Source organism: Arachis ipaensis, chromosome B5, assembly GCF_059453495.1.
Source record: "Arachis ipaensis isolate K30076 ecotype BB chromosome B5, ASM5945349v1, whole genome shotgun sequence".
NCBI lineage: Eukaryota > Viridiplantae > Streptophyta > Magnoliopsida > Fabales > Fabaceae > Arachis > Arachis ipaensis.
The window spans coordinates 159,623,039-159,640,915 of NC_142440.1; the positions used below are offsets into that span (position 1 = coordinate 159,623,039).

At 30.5% G+C, this 17,877-nt stretch overlaps 3 protein-coding genes across 3 annotated transcripts; 1 reads left to right on the forward strand and 2 right to left on the reverse strand.

The window, feature by feature from the left end:
• Positions 1-1,317: 1,317 nt before the first annotated feature.
• LOC107644952 (cellulose synthase A catalytic subunit 2 [UDP-forming]) lies at positions 1,318-8,031 on the forward strand. Its single transcript, XM_088489053.1, has 14 exons — positions 1,318-1,713; positions 2,037-2,232; positions 2,404-2,618; positions 2,710-2,812; positions 2,898-3,069; positions 3,252-3,518; positions 4,674-5,019; positions 5,118-5,255; positions 5,366-5,491; positions 5,595-5,807; positions 5,922-6,192; positions 6,291-6,487; positions 6,589-6,939; positions 7,086-8,031. Exons 1-14 carry the CDS (start codon positions 1,633-1,635, stop codon positions 7,665-7,667), a joined length of 3,258 nt encoding a protein of 1,085 aa, XP_088345179.1. The 5' UTR covers positions 1,318-1,632; the 3' UTR covers positions 7,668-8,031.
• A 90-nt stretch (positions 8,032-8,121) lies between these two features.
• On the reverse strand, positions 8,122-9,191 carry LOC107644953 (chlorophyll a-b binding protein, chloroplastic). Its single transcript, XM_016348930.3, has one exon. The coding sequence runs from the start codon at positions 9,034-9,036 to the stop codon at positions 8,242-8,244; it is 795 nt and encodes a 264-aa protein (XP_016204416.1). The 5' UTR covers positions 9,037-9,191; the 3' UTR covers positions 8,122-8,241.
• A 5,026-nt stretch (positions 9,192-14,217) lies between these two features.
• LOC107642242 (Peroxidase superfamily protein) lies at positions 14,218-17,877 on the reverse strand. Its single transcript, XM_016345532.3, has 3 exons — positions 17,602-17,877; positions 15,956-16,141; positions 14,218-14,844 (listed from the first exon to the last, which is right to left on the reverse strand). Exons 1-3 carry the CDS (start codon positions 17,875-17,877, stop codon positions 14,218-14,220), a joined length of 1,089 nt encoding a protein of 362 aa, XP_016201018.1.

Below are 17,877 nucleotides of genomic sequence, written 5' to 3' on the forward strand. Positions count from 1 at the left end.
AAAAATATTTTCTAAGTAATATTTTTTAAAATATGTAAATTGTAATTTAAAAAAATATATTTTTTATTTTTTAATACTTTTATTTTTACTATTAAAATTTTGCTAAACACACTAAAATTTTTTTTCATTGAAACAATCTTTTTCTAACAATTTAATGATATTCAAATAAATTTAATAGCTTAATCCAATTATTAAAAAATATAATTATTCATATGTCATTATTTATTAGTTAAAAAATTTAGAATAAATAATTTTATTATATAACTTAAAATTTTTATTAAAAAATTATATAAAAATTATACAAAATTCGAAAAAAGATATTCTTACCTAAATATAACAATAAATTAAAGCGGGTATATAATAAACATACTTGGGGCTAATGAGTAATAACTCAAATGACATAGTCTCCCCATACTTAATTAAGAGGTTGCGAGTTCGAGTCTCATATCTTTGGTAAAAAAAAAATAATAAACATACTTGGTTGTTAACCTAATAATATATAGGTTAATTTTCATTTCAAGTTATATATATATATATATATATATTAAAGGTACCAAACGGATCAAAAGAATCTTCTAATTTAATCATTCATCCAAAGCATCATTTTGATCCAAATAATGGAGATGCTGAACTAATTCAAAACAAGCACACTTAATATTTTTGAGTTGACTTAGTTAAGTAAATTATTTACCTGACTGAATTTTACATTCTCAAATAGTTTCAACTCCTCTGCTCCACCAACATCAGCATTCAGCACCATCCACCCAAACAAAACATAGGGACCCACCGAAAGTTCCATCAAGCTTAAAAGTATTAATATTCAAATCTAAAAAATATATATATTTATATATTTTCTTATATACAAATATCATTGAGACAGACACAGTTAGTTAGGCATTGATATTCACGAGTGCATTATTATTATTATTATTCTTTGATAACTATTAAGATGTTTTACCTTGGTTTAATATAATTGGCTAGATTACTTAATATAACATATATTGTGACATATTTTTTTAGTTATTTACAGTATTTTTTAATCTGGCATGTTAAAAATTAATTCGTTGTAAATTTAAGTTCTATTTAAGAGTTTGTCGCTCATCAATGAATTACTGCATGCATAAGTTGAAATTTTCGAATCTTCAATACTTATTTAAGCGGACGAGTGAGTTAACTACTCGACCAACCCAAATTATTAAGATATTATGACATTATTAGAATAAGAAAACACTTGTATATGTATCCAACTAACTACGGTACAGTTGACAACACACATGTACAATTGTACATATACATACGGATACATAATAAGTTGTTGTTTTTGGTCTTGTTCTGTGTGTGTATGATGTTTTCACTTTTTCCTTTTCTCCCTTTTCTTTCTCTACACTCCTCTCTTATAAACGTGTTTTGCTGCAACTTTGTGTGTGTCTCTGAGAGAAAAAAGGGAGAGACTAGTTAAGTTTAGTACTACTAAATTAGTAGTAACATGGCAAATATGTTACAAAACTGGATTCTGCAAGAAAAGAATCGTTTTAACAACTTTCTTTAGTTGTTAACAACCAACTCCTTTTGTTTTTCTATATTTGCACAAGCTGTGTTTGTTATATTGTGTGTGAGAGCTGAGAGGTGTTAATGGATACCAAGGGAAGACTCATTGCAGGGTCTCATAACAGGAATGAGTTTGTTCTTATCAATGCTGATGACACTGCAAGAGTGAGTCTCTTCTCTTTCTTATACATAATAATCTTCCAAAAATGTGTGTCTTTTTTTTATTCTTGTGCACACTTCACAAAGCCACGTGGAGAGTTTGAATAAGAAAAACAAAGATCTCCATTGGGTTTTGTTTTCATGGATTTCTATGCTAAAATTGAGGCCTAACTGATTCTTTTGCAACTAGCTTCTGAAATAAGTGTTGTAATTGAAGGTTATCCTTTTTATACTTTGAAATCTTGTGTCGGTGAAGTCATCAACCATCCAAGTTTTTTTCATGAAACGATGTTGCTTAATTAGCATAACTGCTATCATGATTTATGCAGGTGAATGCTGTTACAGAATTGAGTGGACAAATATGCCAGATCTGTGGTGATGAAGTAGAGGTCACAATTAATGGTGATCCATTTGTTGCTTGCAATGAGTGTGCATTCCCTGTTTGCAAGCCTTGCTATGAGTATGAAAGAAGAGAAGGGAACCAAGTTTGCCCTCAATGCAAAACAAGATACAACCGCATCAAAGGTTTCATCTTTCAACTTTGATCCCTAGTTAGTAACTGTCTCAGAATAGAAATATAGAAATACTAAAACATCCAAGTCAATCTATCTTGATTGTCTCAGTGTCTCTGTATTTTCTGTTCCAAAACACTTACCAAACATATATATGTTTTAACTTCTTTTGTTTATATATCAGGTTGTCCTAGAGTTGAGGGTGATGAAGAAGAGGATGGTGTTGATGATTTGGAGAATGAGTTTGATATTGGCAGCCACCCTCATCATCATCACATTGCTGAAACAATGCTATCTTCTCGCCTTAATGGTGGATTAGGAATCAGTACCACACCTTCAGAGTTTGATGCAGCTTCTGTGGCAGGTTCTGAGATCCCTCTACTAACTTATGGTCAAGAGGTAAAGTAAAATGTAAAGCATAATTCTCTAACTCTTGTAGCTGTTCATTTTTGAGTCTTTTTCTCTAATATTCTTTTGTGTGTCAATTAAGGATGTTGGAATCTCTGCTGATAAACATGCCCTCATTATTCCCCCATTCATGCCTCGTGGAAAACGTGTTCATCCTATGCCTTTTCCTGATTCCTCTGTGCCCGGTAATTTTTTTAAGGTCAAACTTCAAAGTCAAAGTTGTTTGTGTGTATCCATTAATGTGACAAGTTAATGCTGCTGGTGATGCAGTTCAAGCAAGAGCTATGGATCCTAAGAAAGACTTGGCAGTTTATGGATATGGAAGTGTTGCATGGAAGGAAAGAATGGAGGACTGGAAGAAGAAGCAATCTGAAAAACTTCAAGTGGTTAAGCATGAAGGGTGTAAGGATCTTGATGAGTTTGATGACCCTGAGTTACCAAAGTAGGTGAAAAATTCTTATAAAACAGTTTTACACGTGTATCCAACTACGTAACGTCACATCAGCAAAAATAATTATCTTTTATATTGATCGCGTGAATGATTGATGTGATCAAAATTAAACTCTATAACTTTAAATTACATTTCTCTTACAATAAAATTTTCACTTGAATTTCTTCTAATAGAATGGATGAGGGGAGACAACCACTATGGAGAAAGTTGCCAATAAGTTCAAGCAGAATAAATCCATACAGAATAATCATAGTTCTCAGGATTGCAATTCTCTGCCTCTTCTTTCATTATAGAATTCTGCACCCTGTGAATGATGCATATGCATTGTGGCTCACATCAGTCATATGTGAAATCTGGTTTGCTGCTTCATGGATTCTTGATCAGTTCCCAAAATGGTGTCCAATTGAAAGAGAAACATACCTTGATCGTTTATCTTTAAGGTAGTTCTTAACTAGTATGTGTATCTGTGATTATTCATTACTTCATTGCTGTCTCGGTTTCAAAATAAACTAGATTTAGAGAATAAATAATTAATTTTGTATATAAAAAACTGTTTCATAAATAAATTTTTAAAATTAATACTAAATGTATTTTGAATAAGTTAATTTAAGAAGTTGTATTTAATTAAGAGTAAATTTACTTTTACATATATTAACTAATTGTTTACATGTGTGAGTTAAGAGTAACTGCTTATGCTATTGTCCATTGTAACTTATCTTCTAATTGCAATAATAAGTTAATAACATCAATATATGAATGCAATTTGGAAAAGAAATAAAGTCATAGTTGTATTTGAAATTATACATCCAAAACTTGAATAATAAGGTATATAAATTATTACGTGAAACAACTAAATTGTGAATTTAAATATTGTTTTAATCAATATGAATATAATAATAATGATTATTCTCAACCATTGCAGAAGAATACACACTTTCTAAAATCTAAATAAAAACTTAGAACATTTATTGAAAATTATACATTTGTTTGCTTAATGTTTCTAAATTAGTTTTCTCTTATTAAGATTTTATTCTTTACGGTAAAATTTTGAATTTAAAATTTAAAAATATAGTGATAATTTTTATCAAAAGAACATATTAACACATTATAAATAATTCTTTTGAAAAATTTTAAGATCACAATTGTGCTAAATTGTTGTTCTCTTATTTAAGGGTTTTTTTTTCCCTATCTTTATGATCAAATTAAGTTTAATTTTTTTTTTTATAATAATGATTTCTTTTCAGAGGAATAAATTAGCACATATGATTAACTTTTTTATTGTGATTTTTTATAATTTATTTTTAATAACTATCCTTTAAATTAAATTTTAATAAGTATTATTAATTATTGATGGTAGTTTTTCTCATAACCTATTATCATTAAATTATATTAAAAAAAGTAAATGAAAGAAAAGAATCTTAGTATCATAGATTCATAACCTATCATCATTAAAGAATACTATACCAACTAAAAAAACTTATCTTATAAAATAGAGTGACATCAAATATCTAAGAATGATGATGAAACTACTTTAATTTCTTTTGTAATGGAGGGAGTACTGATTATTCTAAAGCTAACGGTTTACAATGTAACAGGTATGAGAAGGAAGGGAAGCCATCAGAATTAGCTTGTGTAGATGTGTTTGTTAGTACTGTTGATCCTATGAAGGAGCCTCCACTTATCACTGCAAACACTGTTCTTTCAATCCTTGCTGTGGATTATCCAGTGGAGAAAGTTGCATGCTATGTCTCTGATGATGGTGCTGCCATGCTTACATTCGAAGCACTTTCAGAGACATCTGAGTTTGCAAGGAAGTGGGTTCCATTCTGCAAGAAGTTCAGCATTGAACCCAGAGCTCCTGAATGGTACTTTGCACAAAAAGTTGACTATCTCAAAGACAAAGTTGATGCAGCATTTATCAGAGAGCGTCGCGCTATTAAGGTTCGAAAAATATCTTTTCATTTTGCTTGTGTTTCAAGTAATCTAAAATATGATCTATTTTATTGAGTTCTAAACATTGTGTGCTGAAAATTTGACAGAGGGAGTATGAAGAATTCAAGGTGAGGATTAATGCATTGGTTGCGACGGCACAGAAGGTTCCTGAGGATGGTTGGACAATGCAGGATGGGACTCTATGGCCTGGAAACAATGTTAGAGACCACCCTGGAATGATTCAGGTGAGTAGTATATATATTGTTTTTCAGTTTCAGTCATAGTTCATAATCACAAGGCTTGTTTGGATGAATTTTGAATTCAATTGTGATGAATGATGATACTCTTTGTGTAGGTTTTCCTTGGTCAAAATGGTGTTCGCGACATTGAGGGAAACGAATTGCCTCGCCTTGTTTATGTTTCTCGTGAGAAAAGACCTGGATATGAGCACCACAAGAAAGCTGGAGCTATGAATGCTTTGGTAGAATCCATTTTTATGTGTCTATCAAAACTTTTTCTCAGCTTTCTTTTGTGTCTTCATTTCTCTAACCAGCTTATATGATGTTTTTTTTTTTTTTCAAAAGGTGAGAGTTTCAGCAATTATCTCCAATGCTCCTTACCTGCTGAATGTTGATTGTGATCACTACATAAACAATAGTAAGGCCCTTCGTGAAGCCATGTGCTTCATGATGGATCCTACATCAGGGAAGAAAATTTGCTATGTACAATTTCCTCAAAGATTTGATGGGATCGATCGTCACGATAGATACTCGAATCGCAATGTTGTGTTCTTTGATGTATGTAACAATTTTAATGTTCTCTTCTTGACCCTTTTTTTTTTTTTGTATGTGTCTCTGATTGTTATTTTGATTTGAAGGAAGAACTAATCTCAGGTTTCAATTTCTGTGTAGATCAATATGAAAGGTTTAGATGGAATCCAAGGACCAATATATGTGGGAACTGGGTGTGTCTTCAGGAGGCATGCACTTTATGGATATGATGCCCCCTCTTCCAAGAAACCACCACGGAGGACGTGTAACTGTTGGCCTAAATGGTGTTGCTGCCTCTGTTGTGGATCTCAGAAGAAGAAGAACAAAGGGAAGTCAAGTATGAAAATGTTAAAGAATAAGGATGATACAAAGCACATGCATACACTAGAAAACATAGAAGAGGGAATTGAAGGTAAGGAACACTTAAAATTTGCAGTGTGTTATTGTTTGGAAATAAGTATTATAAGATACTAAAAATAAGTAAATAACACATACTTTTGTTGCATCTAGGAGTTGAGAGTGAGAAGTCACTATTGATGTCTCAACTGAAATTTGAGAAAAAATTTGGGCAATCTGCTGTGTTCATAGCTGCAACACTTATGGAAGATGGAGGCCTTCCAAAAGCAGCAAGTTCTGCTACACTCTTGAAAGAAGCCATTCATGTAATTAGTTGTGGTTATGAAGATAAGACAGAATGGGGTAAAGAGGTATCTCTTGATTCTCTTCTATACTTAAAGATTTTTCAACTATGGCTTTTTAAGCTTGATAGTGTTATGTGTATTTAATCCTGTGCTAAATTGGGTTTCAGGTTGGGTGGATATATGGCTCAGTTACAGAGGATATTCTAACAGGTTTCAAGATGCACTGTCATGGCTGGAGATCGGTTTATTGCATGCCGAAAAGGCCTGCTTTTAAGGGTTCAGCCCCTATAAATCTTTCTGACCGTCTGCATCAAGTTCTCCGGTGGGCGCTTGGATCGGTTGAGATCCTGTTTAGTAGGCATTGTCCTCTATGGTATGGTTATGGTTGCGGCTTGAAGTGGCTAGAGCGGTTTTCTTACATAAACTCAGTTGTTTATCCTCTCACTTCAATTCCCTTGATTGCCTACTGCACTTTGCCTGCTGTGTGTCTTCTCACTGGGAAGTTCATAGTCCCTGAGGTAGGATTACTTGCGTTACAAGATATTGTATTCTCATGTCGAACGTTGCTAACTTAGTTCTTAAGAGATCAACAAATTAGTCCCCGAAAGAAAGTAGATTTTCTTTTACATAGTTTTTCATTGATGCTTCATTTTCTTGTTCTCAGATTAGCAACTATGCCAGCATAATTTTCATGGCACTCTTCATCTCTATAGCTGCAACTAGCATACTGGAAATGCAATGGGGAGGAGTTGGCATACATGACTGGTGGAGGAATGAGCAGTTTTGGGTGATCGGTGGCGCCTCCTCGCACCTCTTTGCCCTCTTTCAAGGGTTGCTAAAGGTCCTAGCAGGAGTTAACACAAACTTCACTGTGACATCCAAAGCTGCAGATGATGGAGAGTTTGCTGAACTCTACATATTCAAGTGGACATCATTGTTGATTCCTCCATTGACATTGCTCATAATAAACATCATTGGAGTTATTGTTGGTGTCTCTGATGCCATAAACAATGGCTATGATTCTTGGGGTCCTCTCTTTGGGAAGCTGTTCTTTGCACTTTGGGTCATTGTCCATCTTTACCCCTTCCTCAAGGGTGTTATGGGAAAACAAGAAGGTGTTCCTACAATCATTTTGGTTTGGGCTATTCTCCTTGCTTCAATCTTGACACTTCTTTGGGTGAGGATCAACCCTTTTTTGGCCAAAAATGACATTGTTTTGGAACTTTGTGGATTGAAGTGTGATTGATGACTAAGGCACATAAACAAAATCAAAATTTGCATAAACTTTTTTGTCAAATAACATCAGTAGATGCAGAAGAATCTCTTGGTGAGAGACACTGCTACAGAAAGGGTTCATTGTGGTGGATGTTTGTAGATATACAAAAGGGCTGTGCATAAAACAATTTAGAGTTTCATTATTCTTTTTTTATACATGTGCTTTCTGTGGGTTACATAAGCTTGGATTCAAGGTTAGTTTAAATTCCCATAGATGAGGTGAGGAGGTTGTAATTTATAGTTTCTTTCTGAATAAGGCATCTCATATTTGTAACCAAAAGTGATTTTGTTCTAGCTTTTGCACCAAGTGAATAAAACATGATCAGTTCATAGCATCTCAAAATCTATAGTTGTTAAGCTATTGCTTGTTATTATATTAAATATCACTATATAATTAAATTTCATAAAAAGTGCATAAAAACATATTAAAGAACACAAATTAATTCACATTTCACATGTTCCAATAGATACCTCACCATACAACAATATGATCATAAAATAGACACTGGAATTTCACTACATTTCTCTCTATAGTATGAGCATAGTCACTTTCCAGGTACAAAGTTTGTAGCATAGGCCCAAGCATTGTTGTTGACTGGGTCAGCAAGGTGGTCAGCAAGATTCTCTAGTGGGCCCTTTCCAGTGACAATAGCCTGAACAAAGAACCCAAACATAGAGAACATGGCCAGCCTGCCATTCTTGAGCTCCTTTACCTTCAGCTCCGCAAAGGCCTCTGGATCATCAGCTAGGCCCAATGGGTCAAAGCTTCCACCTGGGTATAGTGGGTCAGTCACTTCACCAAGAGGCCCACCAGCAATACGGTAGCCCTCAACTGCGCCCATCAAGATGACCTGGGTGGCCCAAATGGCAAGAATGCTCTGAGCATGGATCAGACTTGGGTTTCCCAGGTAGTCAAGCCCACCCTCGCTAAATATCTGAGACCCGGCCTTGAACCACACCGCCTCGCCGAATTTGACACCGTTGCGGGCCAAGAGCTCGGGGAAGACACAGCCCAGGGCCCCAAGCATGGCCCACCTGCTATGGATTACTTCAAGCTCACGGTTCCTGGCAAATGTTTCTGGGTCAGCGGAAAGCCCAGCAGTGTCCCATCCGTAGTCACCAGGGAATTCACCAGTGAGGTAGGACGGGGGCTCACCCGAGAATGGGCCCAAGTACTTGACACGGTCTGGGCCGTACCATGGGCTTCCAGAGGAAACTTGCTTGGTGGCTGCTTTCCTCATGGTGACTCTTCCAACACCAAGCTCTGGGTTGGAGGGTGAAAGCTTGATTGCTTGGCCAGCCAATGAGGGAGAAGAGAGAGCCATTGTTGAAGCAGCCATTAATGAAGAAAAGAAAACTTGTGAAATGAAAGTGAAGAGTTAAGAGAATGGTTGATGCTTTGATAGGTTAACACTTAACACTATATATATGGCAAACGTCCTTATCTTATGAAATCTATATCCGAGATTCTATTGGCTTGAAAAATCTGTTTTGTTTTATAAGCTCATACCTACAACTTATCATTCATGATTTTTCTTTTATTTTTCCTTGGGAAATATATCAAACATCTTGAGAAATAACTATACCGTCCAATAAGGAATTGCCATTTGTGATTTTGGATATGCTATAATATCTCTAATGTATCTTACATTGGTAACAAAGAAATGTGTATAGTGTTACGTATAGTGTGTCTCATCATTATTAAACACCAAGTTATATTGTAATATTAGATTATGATTTAATTTTGATGCACTGGTATTGTAAAATATTTTATACAATCGTATAATAACATCCATTCTTTTAAATAATTATTTTGTAGTTAGATATTTATTTTTACTATATAGCGTTATATAATTATATAAAATTATTTTAAATTGAGAATGTATCAAAATTGAATTCTTAGATTATTAGTATTTCGCTTCAATCATTATTTTAATCTCAATGTCAATAATAGATAGTCTTATCTTCTTTTTATGGTTCATGCTATGGTTACCAACGGCATAAGAATTGTGATTTGAGATCATGATATCTAAAATCTAAAATTATTATTACAAGTTCCAATAATTGCTTAATTAATAATAAAATCTTTAATTCAGATAACTAAGGCATTATATATTATTGTCTTGCATGCTAAATATTTATTTTTTAAGTAAATTAATATTTAAAAGTTTTATATATATATATATATATATATATATTTGCATAGTCCAAAAGGATAACAACAGTTATCAGCGAAAGATATATGAATCACAGATAACAAGCTCAACAAATCATCTCCATTATTGGACCATTAACATTTATTTGTTTATGTCTTGAATAATAATCATCTTATAAAAATAATGTTGATATATATATTTATGTAATTATATCTCTCGCCATAAAATGTTGCTCTATTTGGAGTCGACAACCATTAGTTTAATTTCTATCATAGTCAAAAGAACTCATGCATCTATCTATTCATATTATATAAAAATTAATATTAATATTATCACCATTAATAGTTAACATCTTACCACATAAGAATTGTTGTATAATTTAAATTTAGAATATTTTTATTTTCATTTTGGTAGTTACTCATGCAAAAGTTAAGGAAGGAGACATGCAAAAAGTTTGCGTTACTCCACCATTACAAGCATAAAAAAACAACACAAGAACTCATTCAAATATAATGATAAAAGGATAGAAGATATGTGGTAGATAGGAAGGAAAAAAAAATGAAATGGTGAAATTAATTTGCATTAAATAATTCCATTATATTCAAATGACTATTATTAAATAACAACATTGTTTCAACTAGGGTACTAATTTTTGCATTTAGCCATCGACTGTTTTTTTTTTAGGTACAAATACTTTGATTGGTATTCATTTCGAGTAAATATTATTTTTGTTTCATTATATATAAAATTATGTTTAATGATTTTGTTGGTTTTTATAGTTATTAAATTTTTAATTAAGTCTTTATATATTTTTTTTAATTGAATCCCTAAACTAGTCTTAATTTTGTAATTAGATCTTTCGTAATGTAAAAAATGTTAGAATTAATTGAATATTTTTCCGTAAACTAAAGATATCTACTATTAAAAACTTAATTAGATTTTTAATTAAATAATTTTTGAAAAAATATTTTATTAATTTTAACATTTTTGATATAAAAATGACATAATTATAAAATTAAACGTAATGTAAAGACTCAATTAAAAAAAATACAGAAACTTAATTACAAATTTGATGAAACTATAAAAAGAGAATCATTAATCTATAAAATTATAATATCATATTTATACGTATAAAATATTATTTTATTACAAAAATTAACGCAATTTATAACAAAAAAAATAATGTTATTACAAAATATTAAAATATTTTGTAACAAATTATTATGTTGTTATAAAACATTCTTATTTTGTAATTATAATAATTAATTTTTGTTACAAAAAACAACACTTTGTAACCATTTGAAAATTGATATAAAATTTTTGTTATAAATGCTTCATTTTTTTTTATAGTAATAATCAATGGGTTGACCTCAAATATAGCTCAGAAAAATTAGTATGTCTGATTCTTGAGTATCTTCTTCATGGCTCAGCTAGCTACAAAAGAGACAATAAAAAAAAATATATAAAAGAATTGAATTATACCTTATTTATTTGTTTATATAAAGTTCATTGACCCTACACTAAAGAGAAGGAAATACTCTAATGCTTTTATTTGTATCTATAAAATTTGTGATAAATCAATAAAATTAAGCTATATATAGTATTTTGACTAAATCTTGAGAAACGAGTACCTAGAGAGTAAGTGTGAATTATTAGTATTGCGCAACATTATATATTTGATTAGGTCTCTAATTTTTTAAAAGTTATTTTATTTATTTTAAAATTAACAAAAAATTAGTTAATATTAATTAACTAAAAAATTTAATCATATTAGATATATAAAAAAATAATTATTAAATTAATTATTGATATAAAATATATATTAAAATATAAATATATATTAAAAATAAATTAAAAAATATATATTTATAAACAAATATATAATAACTAAATTGATAATTAATTTGCGTAGCTTGCTCCAAGTCTCAATTATTTATCCATTGATAACTCAGCATCAGCATGAAATTTACAAGGATGCCAACCTAGAGTAATACCTACCATTCAACTTGTATTAACCGTCATAGTAATACTATAAGAATAACAACTCTAATTTCTTTGTCATATTCTCATATATGATACCTTGTGTGTAACCTTTTGAATAATCTTGTTGCAAACTTGCAATTAATTAATAAGTTACTTAAGAAAATCTATTATTGTTTAAATCTATTATTAATGTTGTTAATTTTTTCTTTGTTTCTGATGAAATATATAAATAATTTAATTATACCTATTTAAAGGAACACTACAAAAATGCTTTTATATAAACTTTAGTTATGCTTAAACAGCTAGTAAGAGGAAGAGATACTCTAATACTTTTATAATTAGGGGTGTGTATGGGTCGGATGAAATAGGGTTTGATGTGACCCAAACCCAATTCGAAATATATATCGGGCCTATTTGTTAGACCTAAATCCGGCCCTAGACTCGATGAAACCTATACATTTTCGGGCTACGATTATACCGGGTGAAAACCTAGACATTATATTAACTTGATATCTTCTTGTAAGTTAGCATGTAAAAATATCTAAATTTCCAAAATTTCAACCATTATTTGACATAGTAAAATTCACTTAGAAAAATATAATAAGAACCAACTCTTCTCTAAAATTAAAGCATAACCATAATCAATATTAATATTGCCTAATAACACCAAATATTTAAATCAATACAAATAACACAATATTATGCATTAGTCTAAAGTCTTATGTATTTTAAACATAAAACATTAACTTATAGTCTTATATACAATGACTAATAACACAAAATATTAAGGTTTACAATACTTAAATTCCACGTAATAATAGCCATCATCCATCACTAATAATACAAAATATTAATTGTGTATGATGACCGGGGCCACCGGGCCGATTTCGGGTGACCGAGCTATGGCTCGGACCCGACCCGAAATAATGATCGGGTATATTTTTGAGACCCTTATCCGACCCTAAACCCAATAAAATTACACTAAATTAACCTCTAAAGTGTTCAGGACCGGACCAGATCTTTGGGCCTAACCGGGCCATGCACACCCTAACTTTTATTTTTATCTCTAATGCATTAAGAAGGTGCAATGTAATGTGAAGGCTTGGGCTAAGTAGGTAACCGAAAAATTTGAAGGTTTATATTGGAAAGAGTTTACTTTTATTTAAACATTGGAATTTAGACCAATTCATTCATTTTGGATATTTTTTTTTGTTTTGTAATGGTTGCTTAATAAAACTATTAAACTATAGACAAAAAACTGTATATATCACTCCTTTGTGTATATATATTTTATGTGATTGTTTATCAGTTTCAACGGATCTTGTTCATTAAGGACTGTTATTATTTCAGTTTTAATGATGATTTCCATTTAAAGTGTTGTAATACTTTTCTTTCACATTTTCAATGGATTTTTCTGTGAGAAAAGGTTGCTTCAAATTGAGCGGGAAATAGGGAAAAGATAGTTGTAAAATTAATTCATTTCTTCGGGCAGTGGGATTGGGTTACACAACATCAACAAGACCTAAAAATGACGAGAAGCCTAATTATCCACTCCCCATCGTCGTATCATCATTCTATTGCTTTGTTTTGTCATAACCTCATCCTTGTAACATTGAGGTGTGAATTGATACACTCAAATACTTGGAGAGTTACTTGATTGTTGTCCAAACTTGCCAAAGTAAAAGATATATAGTGAAGCTTATAACACATCTACTCTAAATACACAAGTAGCAAATAAATGAGAAATCTTGATGTTTTGATAAAAAAAAAATTATGAGAAAGTTTAAGTACTAACATTTTTATTAAAATTTAGTCAGTATTTAAGAATTAAAAAATATGAATAATTTTATACTATTAAATATAATTTTACATTATTAAAAATATTAATAATAATTAATTAATAACTATAAATCATAAGACACTCCTCTAATCCTCTTCAAAAAATATATTTGTTTTGAAAAGTATTAGGGGTCAGTAATTTTTGTGATTTGTAGTCATCAAATAGCTATCAATGATGATTTTAATTGTATGAGATTGGTGTGAGATTTTATCTAATGACTCATTTTTCTTTACTGATTACATGCTGACCATCATTTGAAAAAGTTGCTGATTCCTAAACTTTTCCATTTATTAGATAATTATTCACGTTATTAATGTAAAAGGTGGTAATTATTTTTATTGATGTGACATTGTATAATTAAATAATATTTGTATAAAATTACTTTGCCCTATTAATATATTAAAATTAAATTATATTTATTACTGCAAACTCCCATAAATAAATTAGACATTACCAATACATAATTATTGATAAACCAAGATACAAACTAGCTTTAATTTTGGTACTCATTAACAACACACAGAAAATAATTATTAACCAACTTAGATGTTGTTTGTCTCAGCCGAATCCACAACCTCATGGAGCACAGAAGACGAAGAAGAAGAAAAGCCATCATTATTAGGAGCAAAACAAGTCTTACGAATCTCAGCATTAACATCATTCCCAGTCAAAACTTGCAACTGTGAAGCCTTCACAAAAGCATTAGCAAACTTGTCAAAGAAGAGTTTCTGATTAGAAGAAAACTGGTTCACAATCTCCCTCGTCCTAGGATCACTAGCAAGATCTTGGTCCGAGGTAAAAACACCTTGTTGGTTCAACAAATCAATGTAATACATATTGTCGAACTTGTTTGGTGTCCTTATGTCTAGGTCGATCGGGACAGGGCTGTCCTCGTCGGGACATTTTCCGATGAGGCCATTCCTGAACTCCGGATCGATCGGCGGCTGTGTGTCGGTGGTCCGGTTGAAGAGTGATCCACAGTGGGCTAGCCCGTATGTGTGTGCGCCGGAGAGTGCAACCAAATCTGTGGCATCCAAGTTTCTATCGCTGAAGGATTTAACAAGCTCTCCGGTTTTGAAGAAAGGTTTTGGGAGATTTGCGGCTGAGGATTTGTTGAAGAATTTGCTGTCTTTTCTTCCCAATGGCACATCAAAATCAGGGCCTCCAAACTAAATAAACATGCAAGGTTCAAAATAATAGACATCAAATGCATGTGAGATATGGTAAAAAAAAAATCTACGTGGAAACCAAAATAAGTTACTAGAATTAGTCACTGTTATATTTATATATAAATACATGTGAAATTTAATTTATTTTGAATATATATTTATATTTTTAACATGTATATAGTGATTGATTTTGGTGTGCACGTAGTATAATGTAATACAAGGTATGCATCAAATGTTAGGTTTGGTATGGTAAAACTTTTCGAAGAGATGCTTGTGCTGTTTAAAAGCTCAATATTCTCATTTTATGTTTGATAAATAAAAAAGATTATGTGCTTGTACTGCAGTTTTTAAAAAATCAGGGTACTTTTAAAAGCAACTAAGATAGAACTTTTTAAAATTCACTTGTACTTTTCAAAATTTAAAAGTCTAATATAATATTTTTTTTACCAAAGATATAAGATTCGAACCCGCAACCTCTTAATTGAGTATGTGGTGACTATGCGATTTGAGCTATTACTCATTGGCAAAAGTCTAATATAATAACCTCATGTGTTAAGTAATTTTTAAATTTAATGCTTGCATTCATGTCTATTAGAGTATTTTTTAATTTTAAAAGCTATTCTACCAAACGTAATTGTTGTTGCTTGTGTTTATTGAAAAGTATTTTTAATTTGATTTACCAAACATAAATACTACAACTTTTAAAAAATTATCTTCCAACGAAATATAGCCTTAAGAAATAAAAACTTTACCAAACTAAGCCTTAACTCAACAAAAAAAATTATCCTATTTAATATTTATTAATTCTAACAATAATTAATAAATATTAAATAAGACAAATTTTAGTTGTTTTTAGCTATTTTTTTGTTATTAAATATTTCTGCTAACCAATATTCTAAAATACTTATGCTATTAAAATGAAAATTCACGTCTAGTTGTTTTTATATAAAATTAAACGTCAAAAATTATTATACAATAACTTAACCAAATCTATCAAATTATTTAACTATTATAAACTATTAACTTTTCATGAAAAAAGTATTTACCTTCTTTATTAATTACACTTAAAATACGTTACACGTCGAATTAGAGGTTGGTATAGAATATATACCTGGCGAACAGCTTCGCGTGCTGCAATAACAAGGATGTCAGAGCAAGAGACAACCCTAGGGCACTGTTTGCGAACAAGAGCTCTAAGATTTTCAATGGTCTCAATGGCTTCTGGCCTTAGTCCAAAGTTTTCATCTGTGTCCTGTTCTCCACTTGCACCGCTCAAAAATATAGACGCATCGCATCCCTGATTTATTTCAGGGCATAATAATATATATCAATTCAACTTTGCTATATATATTCAATGATGAATTAATTCATCTATATATAGTATTATTTGCATGATTGCATCATTTTATATGTTTATGAAATATATGTTGAAATAATATAAATACACGTAAAAAAAATAAACAACACATATTTATATATCAATATATAAGTGGTTAGTTTTAATATACAAATATCATTTTTATTATAAAGAAAAGTATAGGATACTAACATATTATCTGTTAATTTATTGTCAATAATAATTAATTATTATATTTTAAATACATATAAAGAGACACATCTAGTAAATATATCTATAAAAACACTTTTATTAAATACAGCAATAAAAAAATATTTTTATTAGACACATCCACAAAGACATTTCTATTAAACACAATTATAAATAAAAATTGGCAGAAATTGACAGAAATACTGTTGGTAACGTAGCGGAATTGCTATTATAAATATATACGAATGATCTCGGTGAATGAAATCATATTGATCTGTTTATTTATATTTTTTAATTTATCCAATACCTAAATCAGATTTAATCTCAATAATGCTTCAAATATATCGAACTCGATGCATAATAATAAATTAGTGCATGATGGTCTAATTCATTATATTTTTTAGGTTCAATAATATTGGATCATCGCTCATGCTTCAGACAATACAGTTCAGTCTATATAATACTTTAGTTTACAGATTGTTAACATACATATGTTAAATATTTGAATAAAAAAAGCTTTATGTTAAGGTATATTATGTAAACTAAATAATTTGTTATTGATAAACTCACTAGAAATATAATTAAATTAGCCATTATTGTTTACATGTGTGATTAATTTCTCAAATATATAATAATACATTTGCATATATCAAAATAAAAATATACAAAATATCAAATCAAAATTATCATTTATTTATATATATACATACTTATCCAATTTAATTAATTTATTTTTAATATATATTTTATATTTTAATATAACTAAATAATTGATTTTTTGTATATACATAACATTGTCGATATATAAATTAAATAATATTCAATATGCAACAAGATTAAGGATTATAAATATGAATGCTAAATAACATAGTACTGAGATTAATATTAAGTTTATGAGTTCTGTTAGAGAGCTAATAGAATATTTGAATAATGTGTACAATAGGCTATATGAGTTATAAAATAAACATCACCCATAATATCCATAATAACTATCCGGTCACCAAGGATCGAACTCTTGATCTTTTGGATCTAGAGCTCTGATACTATATCATGATACCACTCATTCCAAAAGCTTATGCTAATGAGAAAAGATAACACTAATGGTTATATTTCTAATACTCCCTAAACTTCTATTATACACATTGTACAAATATTCCATTGGCTCTTCATATTTTTCCTAAGTTTATTAATATGATATATAATAAATGTACCTGAGAAAAGCAATCATGGAAGAAGAGACGAAGAATTCCAGGAGCTTGGCCAGGGTCCTTTTCAAAGACATCTTCAAGATGCTTCCTTATAATTCTTTCAACCCTAGGGCATGATATCCAATAGAAATCATAGGATAGTCCCTTTGCAGTTATGGGAGCCTTTCCTAATTTCCTGTTTGAGGACATGGACCCATTGATTTGGGGAACAAATAGTAATAAGGAAAACAACAAAACAATCAAGAGCCTATTTGCACTACTAATAATAACCCTAACCAT

Excerpts from the sequence above, each read along its gene's own strand:
- LOC107644952 (XM_088489053.1), top strand. The coding sequence starts at position 1,633 with ATGGATACCAAGGGAAGACTCATTGCAGGGTCTCATAACAGGAATGAG. Across the intron at positions 2,813-2,897 it reads TCCTGATTCCTCTGTGCCCG|TTCAAGCAAGAGCTATGGAT; the intron begins GTAATTTTTTTA and ends CTGGTGATGCAG. Across the intron at positions 6,488-6,588 it reads AGACAGAATGGGGTAAAGAG|GTTGGGTGGATATATGGCTC; the intron begins GTATCTCTTGAT and ends ATTGGGTTTCAG.
- LOC107644953 (XM_016348930.3), bottom strand. The coding sequence starts at position 9,036 with ATGGCTGCTTCAACAATGGCTCTCTCTTCTCCCTCATTGGCTGGCCAA.
- LOC107642242 (XM_016345532.3), bottom strand. The coding sequence starts at position 17,877 with ATGGTTAGGGTTATTATTAGTAGTGCAAATAGGCTCTTGATTGTTTTG. Across the intron at positions 16,142-17,601 it reads TCCATGATTGCTTTTCTCAG|GGATGCGATGCGTCTATATT; the intron begins GTACATTTATTA and ends GAAATAAATCAG. Across the intron at positions 14,845-15,955 it reads CACGCGAAGCTGTTCGCCAG|TTTGGAGGCCCTGATTTTGA; the intron begins GTATATATTCTA and ends ATGTTTATTTAG.